The sequence below is a fragment of the Aegilops tauschii genome, chromosome 6 (assembly GCF_002575655.3).
Source record: "Aegilops tauschii subsp. strangulata cultivar AL8/78 chromosome 6, Aet v6.0, whole genome shotgun sequence".
NCBI classification, from domain to species: Eukaryota; Viridiplantae; Streptophyta; class Magnoliopsida; order Poales; family Poaceae; genus Aegilops; species Aegilops tauschii.
Genome location: NC_053040.3, coordinates 83395337 through 83413839, shown reverse-complemented (window position 1 = coordinate 83413839; position 18503 = coordinate 83395337). Strand labels below are relative to the sequence as shown.

Below are 18503 nucleotides of genomic sequence, written 5' to 3'. Positions count from 1 at the left end.
TTAGTTGCTATAGAAAGTGACCTTGTTTAGAGCATGCCATGCTTAGGTAAGGCTTCGCTTTAGTTAGGGACAGGAACCATCAAGGAAGATGATGAGGAAAACTCGAGGTAAGGAACTAAGGATGTGAAGCGAAGTCGGTGAGGTTATAGCATAAAAAGGGCAACGGCGATGCTCAAAGACAAGATCTAATTAATTCATATAATTAGTGAGTATACAAAAGAGAAAACTTCAGAAGATCGTAGCGCTAAATAGATCATCGCTACACACACTTGACACATTATACCATCCTCCAATTCTCCTCAAAGGCATCAGATGCATGGCCCGAATAAGAGACTCCAAAAGCAAAGTGAGCTCATCGCTGCGTATAGCTTGAGAGTAAGTGGCACATGATCTGCTCATATTCATGCTTCAGGAGAGTCTCAGGGACATGTAATTATAGTTTTGAAGCAATTTACACACACAAAACATCTGCATGCCTTACCATATTGGTTCACTGTTGATTCTTGTTTGTCTAGTTTTAACTCTTGTTCTTCAAAGATAATATATTAGCTGAAACTTATAGAATGGTGGGATATTGCACAACAACAAAAGGATAAATAATGACAACAAGAGTTCTGTAGTTCATAAACAAACTTATAGAGCGATTAACTTTCTATGTTACAAATTAAGACAGCAAAGCACCATAATAATTCATCAAAACAAACTACATAAGTCTGCCACTTCCCACTGCACAGGAAAGAACCCCCAACAAAATAAGAAATACAATGACAACAATCTCACCGCTTTGTAGTTCATAGACTTGGTTTTGACTATGATGGTGTGAAGCTAAAGTACAACCGAAAACAGGCAGCAATGCATTCCTTCTTAAGTTCAGAAGTCTTGACCTCCAGTGAAAAAACATCTGCACCCCGATCATCAAGCAACCCCTCTGCTCTGGTGCATTTTTATTCCACTGAGTTTCTTGAATCCCCGAGCAAAAAGAATCCCTCTGCTGCACCCACAGTTAAAAAGCAATACCTGTGAGGTAACCTGCGCCCCATAAACAAATGGAAGGTTCACCCATTTGTTCAAAGGTATGATAGATGTAAAACAGGGTAAGATCACACAAAAGTAATGCCGACCACAAGGAACAAAGAGGTTCCAAAGCCAGCCAGAAGGAACATAAGTAACGCCTAACATATTATTGCTAGACAGAGTCACCACAATTGGTCAATCTCCCAGTACAAACAACAAAATGTCACTTACATATTAGTTGCTATAGAAAGTGACCTTGTTTAGAGCATGCCATGCTTAGCTAAGGCTTCACTTTAGTTAGGGACAGGAACAAGCAAGGAAGATGACGAGGAAAACTCGAGGTAAGGATGTGAAAAACAGTCGGTGAGGTTATAGCATAAAAAGGGCAACCACGACGCTCAAAGACAAGATCTAATTAATTCATGTAATTAGTGAGTATACAAAAGAGGAAATTTCAGAAGATCATAGCGCTAAATAGATCATCACTACACACACTTGACACATTATACCATCCTCCAATAAGAGACTCCGAAAGCGAAGTGGGCTACACATAACTACTAGCTGTTTCAGGATGTTGAATCAGCAGAGGGCTAAGTGGGCAACCAGCCCAAGGAAAAAAAAAAGCATACAGCAGGCCAAATGCCCTAGGGCATAACTTGTTGAGCAGATTAAGTACAACAACAAGCGGTGATTCTCCCAGCACAACAAGAGTGTCTGATAAATTATTGCTAGACAAAGCCACCACAATTGGTAATGACCACTCTCCCGGTACAACAGTATGTTTCTTGGACATTAGTGCTATAGAAAGTGTCTGCTTAAATACGCTTAACAGGTTACTATTTTTTGATAAATAGTATGGCACAACCAGCCAGCATGTCCACAGCACCATCTTGACCATCCTTCAATTCTCCACGAAGGCACCAGAAGCATGGCCCAAATAAAAGCCTCCAAAAACGAAGTGAGCTCATCCCTGCATATGTATTAGTTACAACAGTGCGATAAAAAATCTTTGATTCTGCAGTTTCAAAATAAGACTGCCCAAAATTGATAAGTACAGTAAAGATATAAGACTAGAGGGGCATAAGCTGTTCATTCCTGCTTCGGAAGTGTCAGAGCCATTTTACAACTGTTTAGGAGCAGAACAATATCAAAAAGTAGGTGCAAAATTGAGACATATGGTACATCTGAAGAGTAAAAGGCAACATGAGCTACTCGTTCATGCTCCAGGATCGTCTCAGGGACATGTAAGTACAGTTTCAAAGCAAATAAACAAAAAATTTACATAGCATTTGAATGGTAAATATAAAGCCTCAATGCCCTCAAACAATAAATAACTGATGCACATGTTATGCTTCATGAATTGTGTAAATGCTAAGAACAATAAATAACTGATGCACATGTTATGCTTCAAGAATTGTGTAAAATACTAAGACCTAAAATTTTACCATAAGCCCAAGACATTTCCCCTCCTATATCTTTCCAAAGATATGTACTAGACATAGCCGATTTTTAAGCAGCCACACCATGAGATTTCAAACTTATGAAGCCAAAATTACAAGTCTCCTCAACAACATACCAAGCCAATAAATCAAGCCCACGACTAATAACTTGGAATCACGGCATTGGCAGAATAAATGCCTAAGACGGAGTAAAATATAGAGAAACTAAGATTTTAGCTCAGTAACAAGTAATATTATGACCACATAGGTATCTAGACTAGTTTCCGTCCATTATTTGTGCAAGAATTTGTTCAAGCGTTGACAACTACAAAGATACTTTACAGGTTTCATGTAGTCAAATATTTGGAGATAATCATCAAAATATTATTATGAAATAAGGATATAAGCAAAATTCGAGGATGTGCGTAATTAATGGGCTGGGCAACCATCAAGAATTTTAGACCATTAACTATCCACCTAAAGAAATAGACTATCACAAAACTAACTTGATATCAATGCTACATTTTATATGCATATGCTCTGCTGGCTAAAGATGTGCATCAAGCACATACAATGAAGTTGGAATTTCATATACACCTATTATGATGGAGGAGATCCAACGCATTTCTTCACACATCTATTTCAGAAAGTTGATGACTTGGGGCAGCTCTCAAGTTAATACAATACCAGAAACTCAAGTCTTCCATTGAAAATGGAGTAGAAACTGAGTTCAAGAATCAGATTTCATATTTCATGATACATTTTTTTAATACACAAAGAATTGTGTATCATTTCATTGATATGTAGGAGAGAACTGTTACAAAGAGGAGAGGGGGGGGGGAGGGGGCACCACACCAACAAGCAACACATCCTAAAGAATCACCTAGCCCAAACTGAAGCAACGAAAGGCAAACAGAAGGGACACAAGGCACGCAGACCGTGTCACGACCAACACAAGGAACTTCCGTCGCGCGACCACCACTCCATCACAGACCGAATCAACGTTCCCCCACCTTACGCGCCTAGGAGATGGCAAGCGGGATGCAGGACCCGACCGTGCAGGAGGACGGAGGAGAAAGGCCTAGAGAAAGCGCTGGCGATGTCATACATTGCGCCCCGGATGCCCACACCCTGGGAAGCAGCCAAAGACCCAAGTACAACGTCCAACATCACATTCAACACCAGGGACTTCCGCGAGCACCCAAGACAACACCTTCATGAAGGGGGCAACGCTGTGACGCCGCCATTGTCCCCTTCATGAATGTGTTGTCTTGGGTGTCTAATTCACCTTTTCTATAACATTAGTAGCCAGGATGAATACTGGGAGTAGAAAACTCCATCCTGTGTGTGCCCAGCACAAGCAGCACAACCGCTGCCGCCACCGTTGTCACCTTAATGTTATAGGAAAGGCGAATTGACTAGAGGCTCTAATCAAGGATGAGATTAGCTTCAGTAGGCTGAATTGGACACCAAGATCAGCATTATTAGACCCAGTTTGGTCCAGCACTTGACCAGAGGAGCTCAAATGGAAGGACCAGAATGGATTGGCTTAGAGCATCTCCAGCCGCGCCCCCAACAGGCCCCCCAGGGCGACCTTTTTCGCGCCGGCGCCGAAAAAAAACCCCAGTCGCGCCCCCAAGATGCCGAAATCCGCCGGCTCGGCCCATTTTTGGGCCCGGCAATCCCAGACCAAACCCAGCACACTGCCAGGGACGGAGCTGCTGTGTAGCCATTGGGAATGAAATTAGGAATTCCTTCACTAGCTTAGCACTAGTCAGTACACATTTATTGAAGATGACCCCACTGTCTGAACATGACCCCATCAAATTACTTTTCTAGCTTCGTCACTGCGCACTGGGGGGCATTTGGGGGCTCCGACAGAAGGGAAGCCCGCGTCTGGGCCACCACTGTCAGGCGAAAACACATCTTGCACGTCCAGATTCCCCCCCCCCCCCCCCCCCCCCGCACACGCACGCCCTCCCGCCGCCGACCACCCCCCCACCACCGCTAGATAGGCCATCCCCCACCGAAAAAGTGAGAGGGTTCCACCGCGGCATCCTCAACCCCATTCCTGGGCGAGCTTTCCGGCGCTCCGGCCGCGCAGGGCGGGATACTGGCGGCTGCGGGCCTACCACGCCCGCCAGGTGTTCGGCGATTTGTCTGCTCGGCGATGGACTTGAACGACGAGGAGGCGCTCGCGGTGCTGCTGGAGGAGGAAGCCAATGCCGACGCCCAGGACGAAGAGCATCTCATGGTCGTCGCCGCCCTGGCCAGCCTGCTCGCGAGCAATGCAAAGCCGCCGCGAGGTGGCTCGGCGCCGGGCCAGCTGAAGGCAAAGCAGAGGCATCGACTGGAAGGCTATTGCTTCCTCTACTCCGACTACTTCGCTGACGCTCCACTGCACGGCGACAAAGTATTTCGGCGCCGTTATCGGATGAGCCGAAAGCTCTTCCTTAGGATTGTGAATTCCATCAGGGAGTTCACGGCTACTTCAAGTGCAAGGATTGCACCGATACACTTGAATTCACCTCACTCCAGAAGTGCACGACAGCTATGAGGATGCTTGCATACGGAGCTCCCGGTGATTCACTTGAAGACTATGGGCGCATGGCCGAGTCCACGACCATTGAGTGTTTCTACAAGTTCTGCAGGGCAGTGGTGGCAGTGTTTGGACTGCAATACTTGCGATCACCCAATGTTGAAGACACTGGTCTGATCCTAGCACAAAATGCAGCAAGAGGATTTCCTGGGATGCTTGGAAGCATCGACTGCATGCATTGGAAATGGAAAAACTGTCCATTTGCTTGGTAGGGGATGTACAAAGGCGCCAAAGGCGGTTGCAGTGTGGTACTCGAGGCAGTGGCCACACACGACCTCTGGATTTGGCACTCCTTTGGTATGCCAGGAACTCACAATGACATCAACGTACTGCAGTGCTCCCCTGTCTTTGCCAAGCTTGTTGAAGGTCATTCTCCTCCAGCGAACTTCGAGGTCAATGGGCGGCACTACAACAAGGGATACTACCTAGCAGATGGCATCTATCCGAAATGGTCCACATTTGTGAAGACTATCTCAAACCATGTGCCAGGAGGCAAGAACTCCCACTTCGCGAAGGTTTAGGAGGATTGCAGGCAGGATGTCGAGTGGGTTTTTGGTGTGCTCCAATCTCGATTTGCTGCTGTCCGGTACCCCACTCAGACCTGGTCAAAAGATCAAATGTGGGAGATCATGACTTGCTGTGTCATCTTGCACAACATGATCATTGATAGCGAGCAGGAAGAGCCAGTGTTTGACACTGAACCATATTACAGGCAGGGTCCTCTTGCCCAAGTTGATCACCACCTACCGGCAACCTAGACCGCCTTCCTCAATATGCGTCAGGAGATCCGAGACCCACTGGTGCATCAACAACTGCTGCAGGATCTGGTGGAGCACCTATGGAGGCTCAAGGGCAACGCCTAGCTCGACGTGTGATGAAATATGAGTTTTTATTTGTTGAACTATTTGTTGAACTATATAATTTGTATTGAACTATTTGATTTCTATTGATTTTCTGTGATGAACTATGTGATAAAAATAGCTTTTGTTCAATTTGTGCCGAAGCACGCCGAATACGGGCTGAAATTGGCCAATTTGTGCCGATAGTGGGCCAATTTGCGCCGAAAATGGGCTGAAAAGTGGGCCAATTTGCGCCTGGGGGCGACCTGGGGGCAGCAGCTGGGAACCCAATCGCCCCCATGCCGATTTTTAAGCCGGCGCGCCCCCAGGGCGGCGCTATTTCAAGCCTCTGGGGGGCCGAACGGCTAAAGATGCTCTAACCTCAGGGGATCTGGATGGGAAAACCCAGGCAAGACAGGTTTTAAATCAACTTAAGCGGACTTTGCACAGCTGATGGTGATGGGCACTGATTGTCGGAGAAAAGTGGGACTAAACACCGAAAAGTGGGTGCCCTTTATAATTTTATATGGAAAACATTATTTCTGCACCTCAAAAAATTCTGACAAAAAGTGTATACACACACACACACATGTGTGTGTGTGTAGTATGTAGTGTACACACGGAATTTCGTCAAAATATATCTTTATATGTGGTTTAAACAAAAAGGACAAATACATAGATCAACATAGGCCTTTTTCTTGTTGTATTTGGGCCGGAGTTTGTCTTTTTTTTGTAGCCTACAAATTATCGTATTACTTAATAAAACTTTGCAGATCCATAGAGAACATGTATATGTATTCATATAATATTTAAAAGACATTTCCTTCAAAAAAAATCCAGGCTCACTGGAGCCCAGTATCCAAAACACCACACATGACTAAACAGTTGCATGTCTCTTACCAGATTATGTCCAGTTTTATTCTTGTTTTCAAAGATACTAGCTGAAACTTGTAGAATGGTGGGATATTCCAGAATAGTACAAGGATAAATGACTTTCCTAGTACGTGAGTTATTTTCTTTACGTGTACAGATACATGGAAATGTTGATCAGGACAGAAACAAACCATGACTACCTTCCATAGTTTGACAAGTACTTCCAGAAGCATAGAGTGATTAACTTTCTACATTACAAGTTAGGACAGCAAAGCACCATAATTCATACTAAATACTAAGCCTATCACTTCCCATTTCACATGAGAAAATCTCCAACAAAATAAAAAGTGTGACAGCAGGCTTACCGCTTTGTAGTTCATAGACTCGGTGTTGACAATGATGGTGGCAAGCCGAAGTACGATTGAAAACAAAAGACAGTGGCGTTTGTTGCTCTACAGACCTTCTTAAGTTGAGAAGTCTTGACCTCCAATGAGAAAACATCTGCACTCCAATCATCCGGCAACCCCTCTGGCTGAGTTTTTCCAATCCCTCCAAGGAATAAGAACCCCTCAGCAGCACCCACAGTATAGTAACAATATCCGCGAGGCAACTCCATAACATTTAACAGCTGCCATTCACTGGAAGATTCTCCCTTTTGTTGAAAGGTATGATAGATGTAAAATGGGGTAAGATCGTAACGACCACCGATGAGATCAAACGAGTGAGATTTAAAAGGATCACCGACGAGATTAAAGACCTCAAAGGCTCCTTTTCTACCCTCGACAACAGTAGGCATGCATCAGATGTGTTCAGGCTGACCTATAAACTTCATATAGTAGGCAGGATGATGAATACTGAGAGTGAAAAACTCCATCCTGTGTGTGTCCAGCACAAGCAGCTTGTGCTCCCAATCCAAGGACCAGTAGAAGCAGCCGCGAAAGTAGTTAAAACAGGAGAACAATCTCCTGAAGGGGTCAACTACGCCCAAAGAACTCCAGCTGGTAGACGCAGCTATACACCATTGTCCGGTGACAGAAGAGAAGATGAATGTGACCAACTTGCTTCTGTAGTATGCCAGACAGATCACCTTGAGCGACGTCTCATCTTCATCCTCGCGAACGGGAATGAGGAAATGCCGCAATTCATAGAGGCGCTCTTGCTCGATGGTCATATCCTCAGGAATGGGTGGGAGCAGCAGGTACCTCCGCGACAAGGGGTTGCACACCGCCAGGTCTGTGAAGAAAGTGTCAGCTCCGAACCGGCGGTGCTCGAGGAGTACGCGGCCGTCGCGGACGTCGCAGGGAGACCAGATTGTGTGATTTTTACCGAGTGGCTTTGGGACGAAGGAGTAGGTGAAATCAGCCCCTTGGACAAGAGCACGGGAGAGCGGGGCGGAAGGGTGGGGCGCCTCGGTGGGCGCGAAGACACCTTCGTCGTCGATGATGCCGAGGAGGGGAGGCGGGTGGAGTTTGCGGAAGCGGCGGAGGAAAGAGCGCTCGGTGATGATGCGGCGGAAGGCGGCGCAGGCGAGGGAGGCACGGGCGAGCGCCGCCGGTGTGGGCAGGCAGAGGAATATATCCTCCAGGTTCACATCCGGAAGGGCCAGGAGCGAGGACTGTGTCGGACAGTCGGCGTCTGGCGGCGTCGGCGAGGCCATGGCCCGGGCAATTGGCGGCGCCGGCGAGGACATGGCGGGCAGCCGTTCGGCCGCCGCCGGGGTGGAGAGGGTGGGGGTCGGTGGTTAGGGTTTGGTCGGCAGGGGAGTGAGTTTTTTTTTTCTTCGAGTCGAAGGGAGTAGCGAGCTTGGGGTGCTGCGCTGTGAGCCTGTGATGTGACCGTGAGCGAGCGGCGACAATGGTGCGGTTCGAACTCAGCCCATTTGCATAATCTTTTCTTGTCTGGACCAAAATTTAACACTAGAGGTGTATGCATAGTTGCAGACAATAGATTATAGAACTCCTTGAAAAAAGTTGCATAACCAAAAATAATGGGTATTTAAAGGTAGCATCACTGTTGGCGCGTCATCAGCGCGAGCGGTGATCAAGGCGAGTCTGGATCGAGGCAGAACCACCGGTTACCTCCGGAGCCTGTTGGTGAACGCGAGAGAGGAGATGAAAAGCTCGCGCGAGTGAGTGTTATGATTGGGGATGGTTACGGTGGGCGTCCGCTATAATCCAAGGCGTTTAGAGCGAATGCTTTATTTGAGCTAAAGGTGGAAGGGATAGCGAGCACTAGCGTAGCTATATTGAGCAAGTCATGGATGTACCGGAGGAAGAAGATGGAGGAGCAAGAAGAAAGAGTGCGGACCGTTCGATCTTGATCCAGCGGACCACATGAGGTACTTTTTGAAACGCCGCAATCTAAATAAATCCTTGTGGTTTGGAAATTTTTGAAGTGAAGACATTTTGTATAAACAAAATGCACTTGTTTATTATCAAAATCAATGGGGAAAATGGTAGGAAAGAAACACCATGAGTACCCTTGTCTAGTTTTTCTATATCTGTTTAATTTTTGTATTTAATTAATAAAAATATTATGAAGCTGGCATTCCTATTGGCGATTTTTTAGGGAACACTCTTATACATGTAACCTTGATCGTGAATTAATCTCAATATGATGGCATGTGATAATCCCCGTGGGCGCACGGTTCGCTCCCATTCACCATCCCAATCGAACGATGCAAACGTTCCCTCTCATCCATCCTCCTGAGAGAACGGCCCCATGTGTATCATGACACTCACTTATGATATAGCATGACAATCACTAAAACATGTATGGTAATCTATTTGCATAGCATGGCTATTCGTCCTGTCGTAGGATGATAAATTGTTGGAGATGCATGCCAACTTTCTCTATTGTATCCAAATATTTAAATTGCAGGCAAAATTAGCACTATCACGGCCGGAGAGTCTCCACGCGATGCAATGCCCATTTTTCAATGATCTACTGCTAGGGGCAATCACTACACGAAACATCACTAATGGCTTAGTGGCTGCTAGAATTTTGCTAAAACGGCTGAGATTCCATTTTAAGGGGCCGAAACAGAGCGCGAACAATTCTCATCTCAAAGCTCCTCTGATAGAACAGCTCGTTCAGAATCCTATCTTCATTCTATCATCTTCCCTCCCGTCTGAAGTTTACAGCGGTTGCTGTGGAGGAGGCAAGAAATGATAAGGAACTGAGGTTGTTGTGGCGACTGCCCCATGGGTTGGTACTATTATTCCATCCGCTAGGCAGATAACCAGCAAACATCTGTCTAGGAGGCACCATAGGAGTAGGATGCGCTATAGGCACAATTGGAGGGTTTGAGTAGATAGAAATCGGCAGCGCTTCAGGGATCAAGGGGGGCGAATCGGCCGATTCTGATGTTAGAACCCACCTGAGTATTGGGATTGGGAGCAGTAGGCCTACCAGTTTTATTGTAGCCTCTACCCGCAGCATATCTTCCCCCTTCACGCAAGTTCTGATCTCTCCCACCTCCAGCCATACCTTTAACAAAAGCAGTAAAGGGGATTTTCCCAGTCCTCCTAGCCCAACAATCTCTAGATAGGCTGAATTGCTTAGGGCCCAACAATCTCTAGAGAAGTTGAATTGCTTGGGAACAGGAAGATGATCAGCACTACCTGCAGGATAGTAGTCCTCAGCAGTGAATTCTTCATGAACGAATAGATCCTTCCTAACCCAGACAAGTGACGATGGTAGAGTCTTGCCGCTGCGAACCCTAGCTCGTGGTCGATTTGGGGAATCCTCCACGGCAGTAGGGCGCCCCCGGGAAGGCGGCTTCTGCAAATGTGCGACCAAGGAGGGCTCGTCTGGGGCACTAACAGACAGGATCGAGCCAAGTGGCACCGCATCCGTCCGCTGAGCCACACGGGCCCCGACAGGTAGGACCCTCCTGGCAGTGACTCGTCTGCCGCCGTTGACCTTCCTCTCTAGTGACGTCATCACCAATGGCGGCGGCGACACCGCTCTCCGGGCACCTCCACCAATCACAAATCGAACCGAGAACCTGGGGGTGTAGAATGAATCTCTGTAATCCCAACCTCAGAAGCCAGAGGGGCAGTCAACCTCAACCCAGAATTTCTCTAAATAATATCCACCTTCGCTGCCGTCCAGATTGAGATTCTGCTCCCCGTCAGCCACCCTTCCCCTCCACCATAACCTAGCGGTGATTAGTCCTCCTAAATCCGGTGATTCACATATGTGTGTGTCAGGCTCTCTATGACCACCGCTCACGCGACCCCATCGCCACCGCCGACCACCCCTCCCCTCAACCATAACCTAGCGCCGATTAGTCCTAATCTATGCACTCTATTTAAATTATATGATAGTTTTGCTACACAACCACAAAATAACAATTTGATTATTTGAAGTGCATTGTTTCATCATACCTTTGAAAATACAATTTTATTCAGCAGGAATAATAATATGCTTATATTCTTGAACAGAGAAAGCATGTTTGTAAGAAGCTTGCTCGTTTCTTTATTGCCTCAAAGTTGGATGCCAAATATATGTAGCGAGTAAGAACCGTTTCTTCAGAAGATATTATTCATGTTCCACAAGCATAAGAAGTACTAGGACGGGAATGTCCTTGCTGTTGAACAATGAACAAAAAGGATTTTTCAATTCAGTAAAAAAAAGGATTTTTCAGATCTCCACAAGAAATGGATTTTGGAGGATGTCCGAATTTTTTCCAGTATTCATATAGCTCAAGCTATTCCACATTTATGGAAGTCCAACAGCCTGCTTCCTGTGGACAAATTTCCTATCAATCGAAATTGTACAATTTCTTTAAAACCATACAGTCCAAAGTGGCCCTAGAGCATATAAAACTAGCTGATGAAGTTGTTCATCAGAGTACAACAAGTCAACAATAAGTAGCGATTTCTCCCAGCACAACAACAATATGTCTCTTACATATTAATGTTAGATAGAGTGACCTTGCTTGCAGCGTCTCTTCGCTCAAATACGTTTAACATATGATTATTTTTTGATAAATAGTACTACATCCTGCCAGCATATTCCTAGCACCATCTTGGCAATCTTTCATTTATCCTCAACGGCACCAGATGGCCAGATGCATGCCCGAATAACAGACCACAAAAGAGAAGCGAACTCATCCCTGCATTCATACATATTTAGTTACAACAAAGAAGCAACCGACATGGATGCAAGAAAAATAAAGCCTCCTAGAGCCGTGTTAAACCGTTTGGTTGCAATGGAGAAAAAAAAATGAGGTCTTCTATACACAGTTGAAAATTACAGTCCAGCCTAAGAGCAAAAGGCACATATGCTGCTCATTCATGCATCAGGAGAGATACCAGGCCAATGAATTCCAGTTTTGTATCCAAGAGTTGGCAGAAAAAGAACATTTGAATGGTGAAGGAGAAGTATCAAGGCGACCAAACACATACACCAACTTATGGCAGGTAATGGCACATTCTTCTTTAGAACATAATCTGTCCCACTGAATGGAATGTACAAGATATCTACAATTCCAATAGACATTTACGCTCCTATATCTTTCCAAATATTTAGCTTCTAACACGAACGACCTGTCTTGGAAAAAAGAAAAAGGCAGAAGGCCTAAGAGAGTCAATCCTACTCGTAAGGCAAATCTTGTGTGAAGACTCATGCTTAAAGCCAGATTAGTACCACTAGGCTAATGAGTAACCTAAGACAGATTGATCTAGAGTCTAACCGCAGCAGTGAAAACAACGTCAGCTGGAGGGAGCTAACAAGAGATCAACACAAATATAGAATGAATACCACTGGGCTAAAGTTTGAACAAAACCTGAGACTTTTATATAACATCGAAACTGGCAAACTCCAACAGGGTCCGATCAATAATTCAAGTCAGAGACTTGGCCAGCATAGGCTCAATGGTGGCATTCGAACCCGCGCGATCAGACCCAACATGGACCGACAGTTGGACAGGAAAAGGAAGAACCAAGGACCAAATCAGCATGTGTCCAGGCGGCCCAGGCTGGTTTTAACCCAAACTTGGCATAATATCGTGTTTATAACTGTCTGGTGTGAAGTCACCAACAATTAAGAGAGCAAGGTCATCGAATGTTGGTAGATTGTATCCTGGATATCAATGTCAAGCCCAGGAGCTAATAGCCACATGTTGATCAGGACGGTCTCTAATTCGTTTTCCAACAATTCTAATTTGTTTCACAAGTGGATTTACATCATTTAACATTTACATTAGTTCTGCGAAAATAGTGCAATCCAATTCACCATCAAAATCATCTTCTTGACACAATGCTTTGATTCTATTTTCAATTTCACTATCGGTATCATGTATATATAACTGAGAAAATTTGGGCTTACCATCATGTGGAACTAATGTACCCGTTTCGTGGTGCACTTGACCGCTTGTTGGGAAAACATATGGACATTTACCATCGTTGATACTTTTGTCTACATGGGCTCCAAAAAAGTGAAATTAAATAGGAAATTATACGGCCTTATGTGGGTCATGAATTCTCTACTCTCACAACCACCATTGAAACGGATAGGCTGTGCAAGATATTCTGGTGGTGGTAGGAATTCAGAAATTTGAGACCGGAATATCTGGCACAGCTTATGCGTTTCAATGGTGGTCGTGAGAGTAGAGAATTCATGACCCACATAAAGCAGTATAATTGCCTATTTAATTTCACATCTTTTGGAGCCCATGTAGACAAAAGTATCAACAACAGTGAAGTCCATATGTTTTCCGAATAGGCGGTCAAGTGCACCACGAAATGGGTATGTTAGTTCCATATGATGGTAAGCCCAAATTTGCTCAATATCCAGTACAATTTACCAACATTCGATGACCTTACTCTCTTAATTGTGGTGGCTTCACACCAGGCAGTTATAAACGCGATATTATTGTGCATGATAGAGGTCTGCACCCTATATCAAACTTGCACCCTGCTCTTATGGCCTTGCAATATCCTCTATTATTTCCATATGGTCATGTTAGGTTCCATTTAGGTATTTGATACACCGATGCCCACTTATTGCACGAAAAAGCATGTAAAACATTTACCAAGTTGGATTATCACACATATTGCTGCCATTATAGGCCTGATCAGTACAAACATTACACGGGTTGTGGAAGGGTTACTTTCCAGTTACAAGTTGATTGTTATGCTTGCTTAGAAGAAAACCGCCTTTGGTCATCAAAATATATTCAAAATTGATCTTATTTCAAAGTGCTGGTCACGAGAAACACGAATATGAAAACATAACTTAATTTGGAATTTTCGTTTAAAAGATATAGAACTTTGAAAATCGGAAGCCAAAATAAAAAGTTAGCACCAGGGCCCTGAGTGCCCCCGCACTTGCGTACCGCAAATCCTCGTCCGTAGATAGAAGTGTATTAGATATATAGTGGATAGTAGATTCAGAGGAGAAGAGTTTTAATGGATAGATGAACCCTTTAATTAGGACAGTGGGGGCACCACTCCCTCACAAAGTGCATAAGATAGATCACTTGTTACCGGTGACACAGCTAGGTAGGACCATTGATTGTTGCTTGGCGCTGCCCAGTGCGATCGCTCATCAGAGAGGAAAACCACCTGATCCTCTTCAAGGAATCCATCTATGAAAAGACGCCTATTGTGTTCTTTCCATAAATTAAACCATACGTAGCTAACTTTCAACAAGACACACGATGAGAGTATTAACTCCTAAGGCCAGAATTATGAAGTTTTCAGTTCCCACTACAAAATCTCCAGGGGTTGAGGGCTATCAACAATCTTATCAGCATGATATTGAGCAAGACTCATATACCCAACAAGATTGAGATTGGCTCCAACAAACTAGTTTTTCACCTGTTTGACAAAATGGTTACATATAATTTGACAAATTCCTAGAGGTTATAATCAAGCATGAGATTAGCTTGAATAGGATCAATTGTGGCACTGAGAGCAGCGTCATCAGATCCAGCTTGGTCAAACAGTTGCACCAGAGAAACTCAAATGCAAGGACCAAAATGGCCTGATTTACTTCAGGGGGCTGGGACGGGAAAATCCAGCCAACCTGAGCGGGTTTTAACTCAACCTGAGTAAATTTGCAAAGCTGATGGGTATTGGTTGCAGGATAAAGATGTGACTGAAAACTTGCATGTGTTACCATATTATTTCACTGCGGATGTATGTTTGTCTAGTTTCTACTCTAGTTCTTCAAAGGTCTTAGCTAAAACTATGCACTCGAAGAGTGTTATCATAGATTGGTCAGATATTCCGTAACCTTTCCTGGTTTGACAAGCTCTAACAATCACATGAACCGTTAACTTTCTACATTCTAAATTAGGACAGCAAAGCTCCATAATTCATAAGGACGAACAGAATAAGCTTGCCATTAATCTACAACTTTACAAGAAAAAACCTCCAAAAGTATAAGCAATACTATGAAAACAGGCTTACCGCTTTGTAGTTCATAGGCTCGGTTTCGACAATGATGGCGGGAAGCCAAATAATGGGTGAGCACGATTGGGACGATCAAAGATTGTTGCCCTGCAGCTGCAGACCTTCTTAAGTTCTGAAGTCTTGACATCCAGAGAGAAAAAATCAACATCATTATCCACAGGAAAGACTCCATGTCTATTGTCATCCCACCGAGCTTCTCGAACACCTCGAAGGAATAAGAATCCCTCAGTTGCACCCACGGTATAATAGAGACATCGGGGAGGCAATGCTATAACATTTTTCAGCTGCCACTCTTTGGAAGGTCCGCCGTTGTTTTGCTGACTTGTATGATAAATATAAAACGAGGTAGGCTTGCAATGACCAACAAGAGTAAACATCTCAAGTGCTCCTTTTGTACCATCAACAATGGTAGACATGCACACACTCTGTCCAGGCTGGTTTATAAGCTGCACATGGTAGCCGGTGAGAATGTTGACAGTGGAGAACTCCATCGTGCGTGTGTCCAGCACGAGAAGCTTGTCTTTCCAAAGAGAGCTCCAGTAGAAGCAGCCACGCAAATAGTTGAAATGCGAAAAGCCTTTCCGAGGGGGCTCATCTGTGCCCAAAGAGTTCCAGCTGGGAGATGCAGCTATACACCATTCAACGGCTACGGAAGAGTACACAAACGTGACCAGCTTGGTTTCGTAGCGCGCCGTGCAGATCACCTTGAACGAGGTCTCATCCTCAACCTCATCCTCATCCTCGCCAATGGGAGCGAGCATTGGCTCGAACTCGATAAGGCGCTCTTGCTGGACGGTCATCTCCTCTGGTATGGGAAAGAGCAGCGTGGATCTCCGTGACCAGGGATCGCACACCGCCAGGTGTGTAAAGACTGGCTCGATGTCCCACAGGTAGCTGCACTCGAGGAGGACGCGGCCGTCGCGAACGTCGCGGTGGCACCAGGGGCTGAGGCCGCTGAGCCAATCATCATTGGGCTTGGGGACGAAGGAGTAGGTGAAATCTGCGCGGTCGGCAAGGGCACGGGCAAGCGGGGCGGAGGGATGGGGTTCTTGGGCGTGGTGGAAGCCATGTTTGTCAAGGGCGAATCCCACGAGTGGAGGCGGATGGAGAGCGCGGAAGCGGCGGAGGAAGGAGCGCCCCGTGATGATGCGGCGGAAACGGGGGCTGGCGGTTGAGGCGCGGACGAGCGCGGCCGGGGTGGGTAGGCGAAGGAAGATCTCCTCCAGGATCTCGTTGACGATGTACGACGCCGGCGGTGCCATGGTGGGCGGCAGATCGACCGCCGCCGCCGGGTGGAGAGGAAGAGGATTAGGTTGGGGGGACGGAGCGTGGTGTGTTGTGCTGTGCGAGGTGAGCCAGCGGGCTATAATTTCACAATTTGAGGCGGCCCATTTCAAAAATGTTCGAACCTTCATTTTTTTTTTAAATAATTTGGATTGCTTATCACATGTGTCACGTTGTATGTTCCGAAGCTATTTGTGAAAGGGCAACGCCGGTCTGGCGGGTCCACCTCGAGCGGATAACACGGAGAGGCGATTGAGGCGATCGCGAGGCGATTGTTTCGATAGCTAGGGTTAGGGTTTTCCGAGCGGTGGTGGTGAGGATACCGGCGGCGCGCAAGGGGCGACTGCGTCTCCAAGTGGGTCTAGCGCCGGGGCGGAAACTCTCCGACGGTCTCATGGCGGAGAAGAAGAAGGATGGAGCTGCGACGGCGAGCGGAGCGGCTGTTGGTCCAGGAACGGCGGCGAGGGCGGGGGCAAGTACCCCAAGAACGGCTCCGACGCCGCGTTCAACGGCACAGATGGAGGCGACCGATCCAGCGATGAGGAAGCCACTGGGCTCCCATAGCAGAAACGCTTCCCTCTCCCCAGGCTTGACGGCTCGCCTGGGGGGTTTAGTGCTGACGGAGAAGGAGGCCAAAGGTTTTATCTTCAAGGAATCCGACCAGGAACAAGGACGGCCGGCGAAGTGGTCTGCGATTGGCAAGGCATTCACTCCCAGACCGATGAACAAGGTTGCACTAGAGAAATCCATGACTAGGGCATGGGGCCTTCACAGAGAAGCACAGTTCAAGGTTATTGGAAGGAACCTGTTTGTCGTCACGTTCGGAAGCGAAGGAGATTGGAAACACGCTCTCAATAATGGCCCCTGGCAATTTGACTTTGCTGTCTTAGTGCTTAAGGATTATGATGGAGCAACGAGGCCATCTGAGTTGACATTTGAACATGTTGACATCTGGGTTCGGGTTGATGATCTCCCGCTGGACAAACGGTCAAAGGCTTTTGGAGAAGGGTTGGGGAATTGGTTGGGAAAGAGTGTACGGGTAGATGTGGAGAACGACGGATTTGCTAAAGGCTTGGAACTAAGATTCAGGGTGAAGCTGCCCATAATGGAGCCTTTGGTGCGAGGCTTCTACCTGAAGAAATCTGAAGATGATGAGGAAAAAACTTGGTTTGACTTTAAGTACGAGAAGATCCCACATTTTTGTTTTGAGTGCGGGTGCCTGGTTCATGGAGAGCGTGGTTGTGTACCGACAAGGGATTCAGAGCAGCAATGGGGAGGCTGGCTAAGGGCATCTCCTGGGCGCTCTATGGGACAGAAGGAGGGGGCGGTCCGTGGTTTCTCGGGGAGCTCGCATAGCTATGGCAGTGTGAGGTCTAGCGAGGGAGGAAAACACAACATGAAACAGGGGACTGTCAGAGATCTCCCGACAAAGCGCAATCTTCAGAATGAGTTTGCCAAACCGGCCGTCTCGCGCACTGGTGGAGATGGGACCGGGGCGTATGAGAGAAGGGGTAATGAGGACAAGCAGAATCAGGAGGAGAACAGTCCGATGGAAGGGAGGGACCTTCGTCAAGATCTTGAGCAGAAGAGAGAAAGGGAGCTGCGGTCTAAATTGCGCCAGAGGCAACAAGAAAGACAATCTGAGCTTAGAGCACAGTATAGGCAGTTCGGGCAAGGTTGGTATGAGGTGGATGGCTCGTCTACGCAGTGGAGGGAGCGGGAGAGAAGGCACGGATACTACGTGAGAAAGCCCAGACCGGACTATAGGCCTGAACAACGCAATCCGGATAGCCCGAGGCATGGTGCTATGTATGAAAAGAAGAGGAGGTAGAAACAGCTCTGGGTGCGTAAGGAGGACGGGGAGAGGCAGTTGGGGAGTGATACTTTTGTCCGGGAAATAAGGCAGAAGACGTCGTCAGTGTTTGATCGGATCGAAGAGGAAAATGAAACATCGGCGGACCCTGTGAGGCAGGGCCGCCGGGCACAATGAGTCTTTTTGCCTGGAACTGTCGAGGACTGGGGTTGGACT

At 46.5% G+C, this 18503-nt stretch overlaps 2 protein-coding genes across 3 annotated transcripts; both read right to left on the bottom strand.

Annotated features, from left to right (window-relative positions):
- Window positions 1-633: 633 nt before the first annotated feature.
- On the bottom strand, window positions 634-8635 carry LOC109733015 (uncharacterized). 2 transcript variants are annotated; one of them, XM_020292216.4, is made up of 2 exons: window positions 7130-8635; window positions 634-1984 (listed from the first exon to the last, which is right to left on the bottom strand). In XM_020292216.4, exon 1 carries the CDS (start codon window positions 8452-8454, stop codon window positions 7564-7566), a length of 891 nt encoding a protein of 296 aa, XP_020147805.1. In that variant the 5' UTR covers window positions 8455-8635; the 3' UTR covers window positions 634-1984; window positions 7130-7563. The 2 variants fall into 2 exon arrangements, with proteins under 2 accessions (XP_020147805.1, XP_020147806.1); XM_020292217.4 differs by having other exon boundaries at window positions 7225-8635.
- A 2890-nt stretch (window positions 8636-11525) lies between these two features.
- LOC109733014 (uncharacterized) lies at window positions 11526-16538 on the bottom strand. The gene is made up of 2 exons (XM_020292215.4): window positions 15188-16538; window positions 11526-11886 (listed from the first exon to the last, which is right to left on the bottom strand). The coding sequence occupies exon 1, from the start codon at window positions 16450-16452 to the stop codon at window positions 15199-15201; it is 1254 nt and encodes a 417-aa protein (XP_020147804.1). The 5' UTR covers window positions 16453-16538; the 3' UTR covers window positions 11526-11886; window positions 15188-15198.
- Between the last annotated feature and the right edge of the window lie 1965 nt (window positions 16539-18503).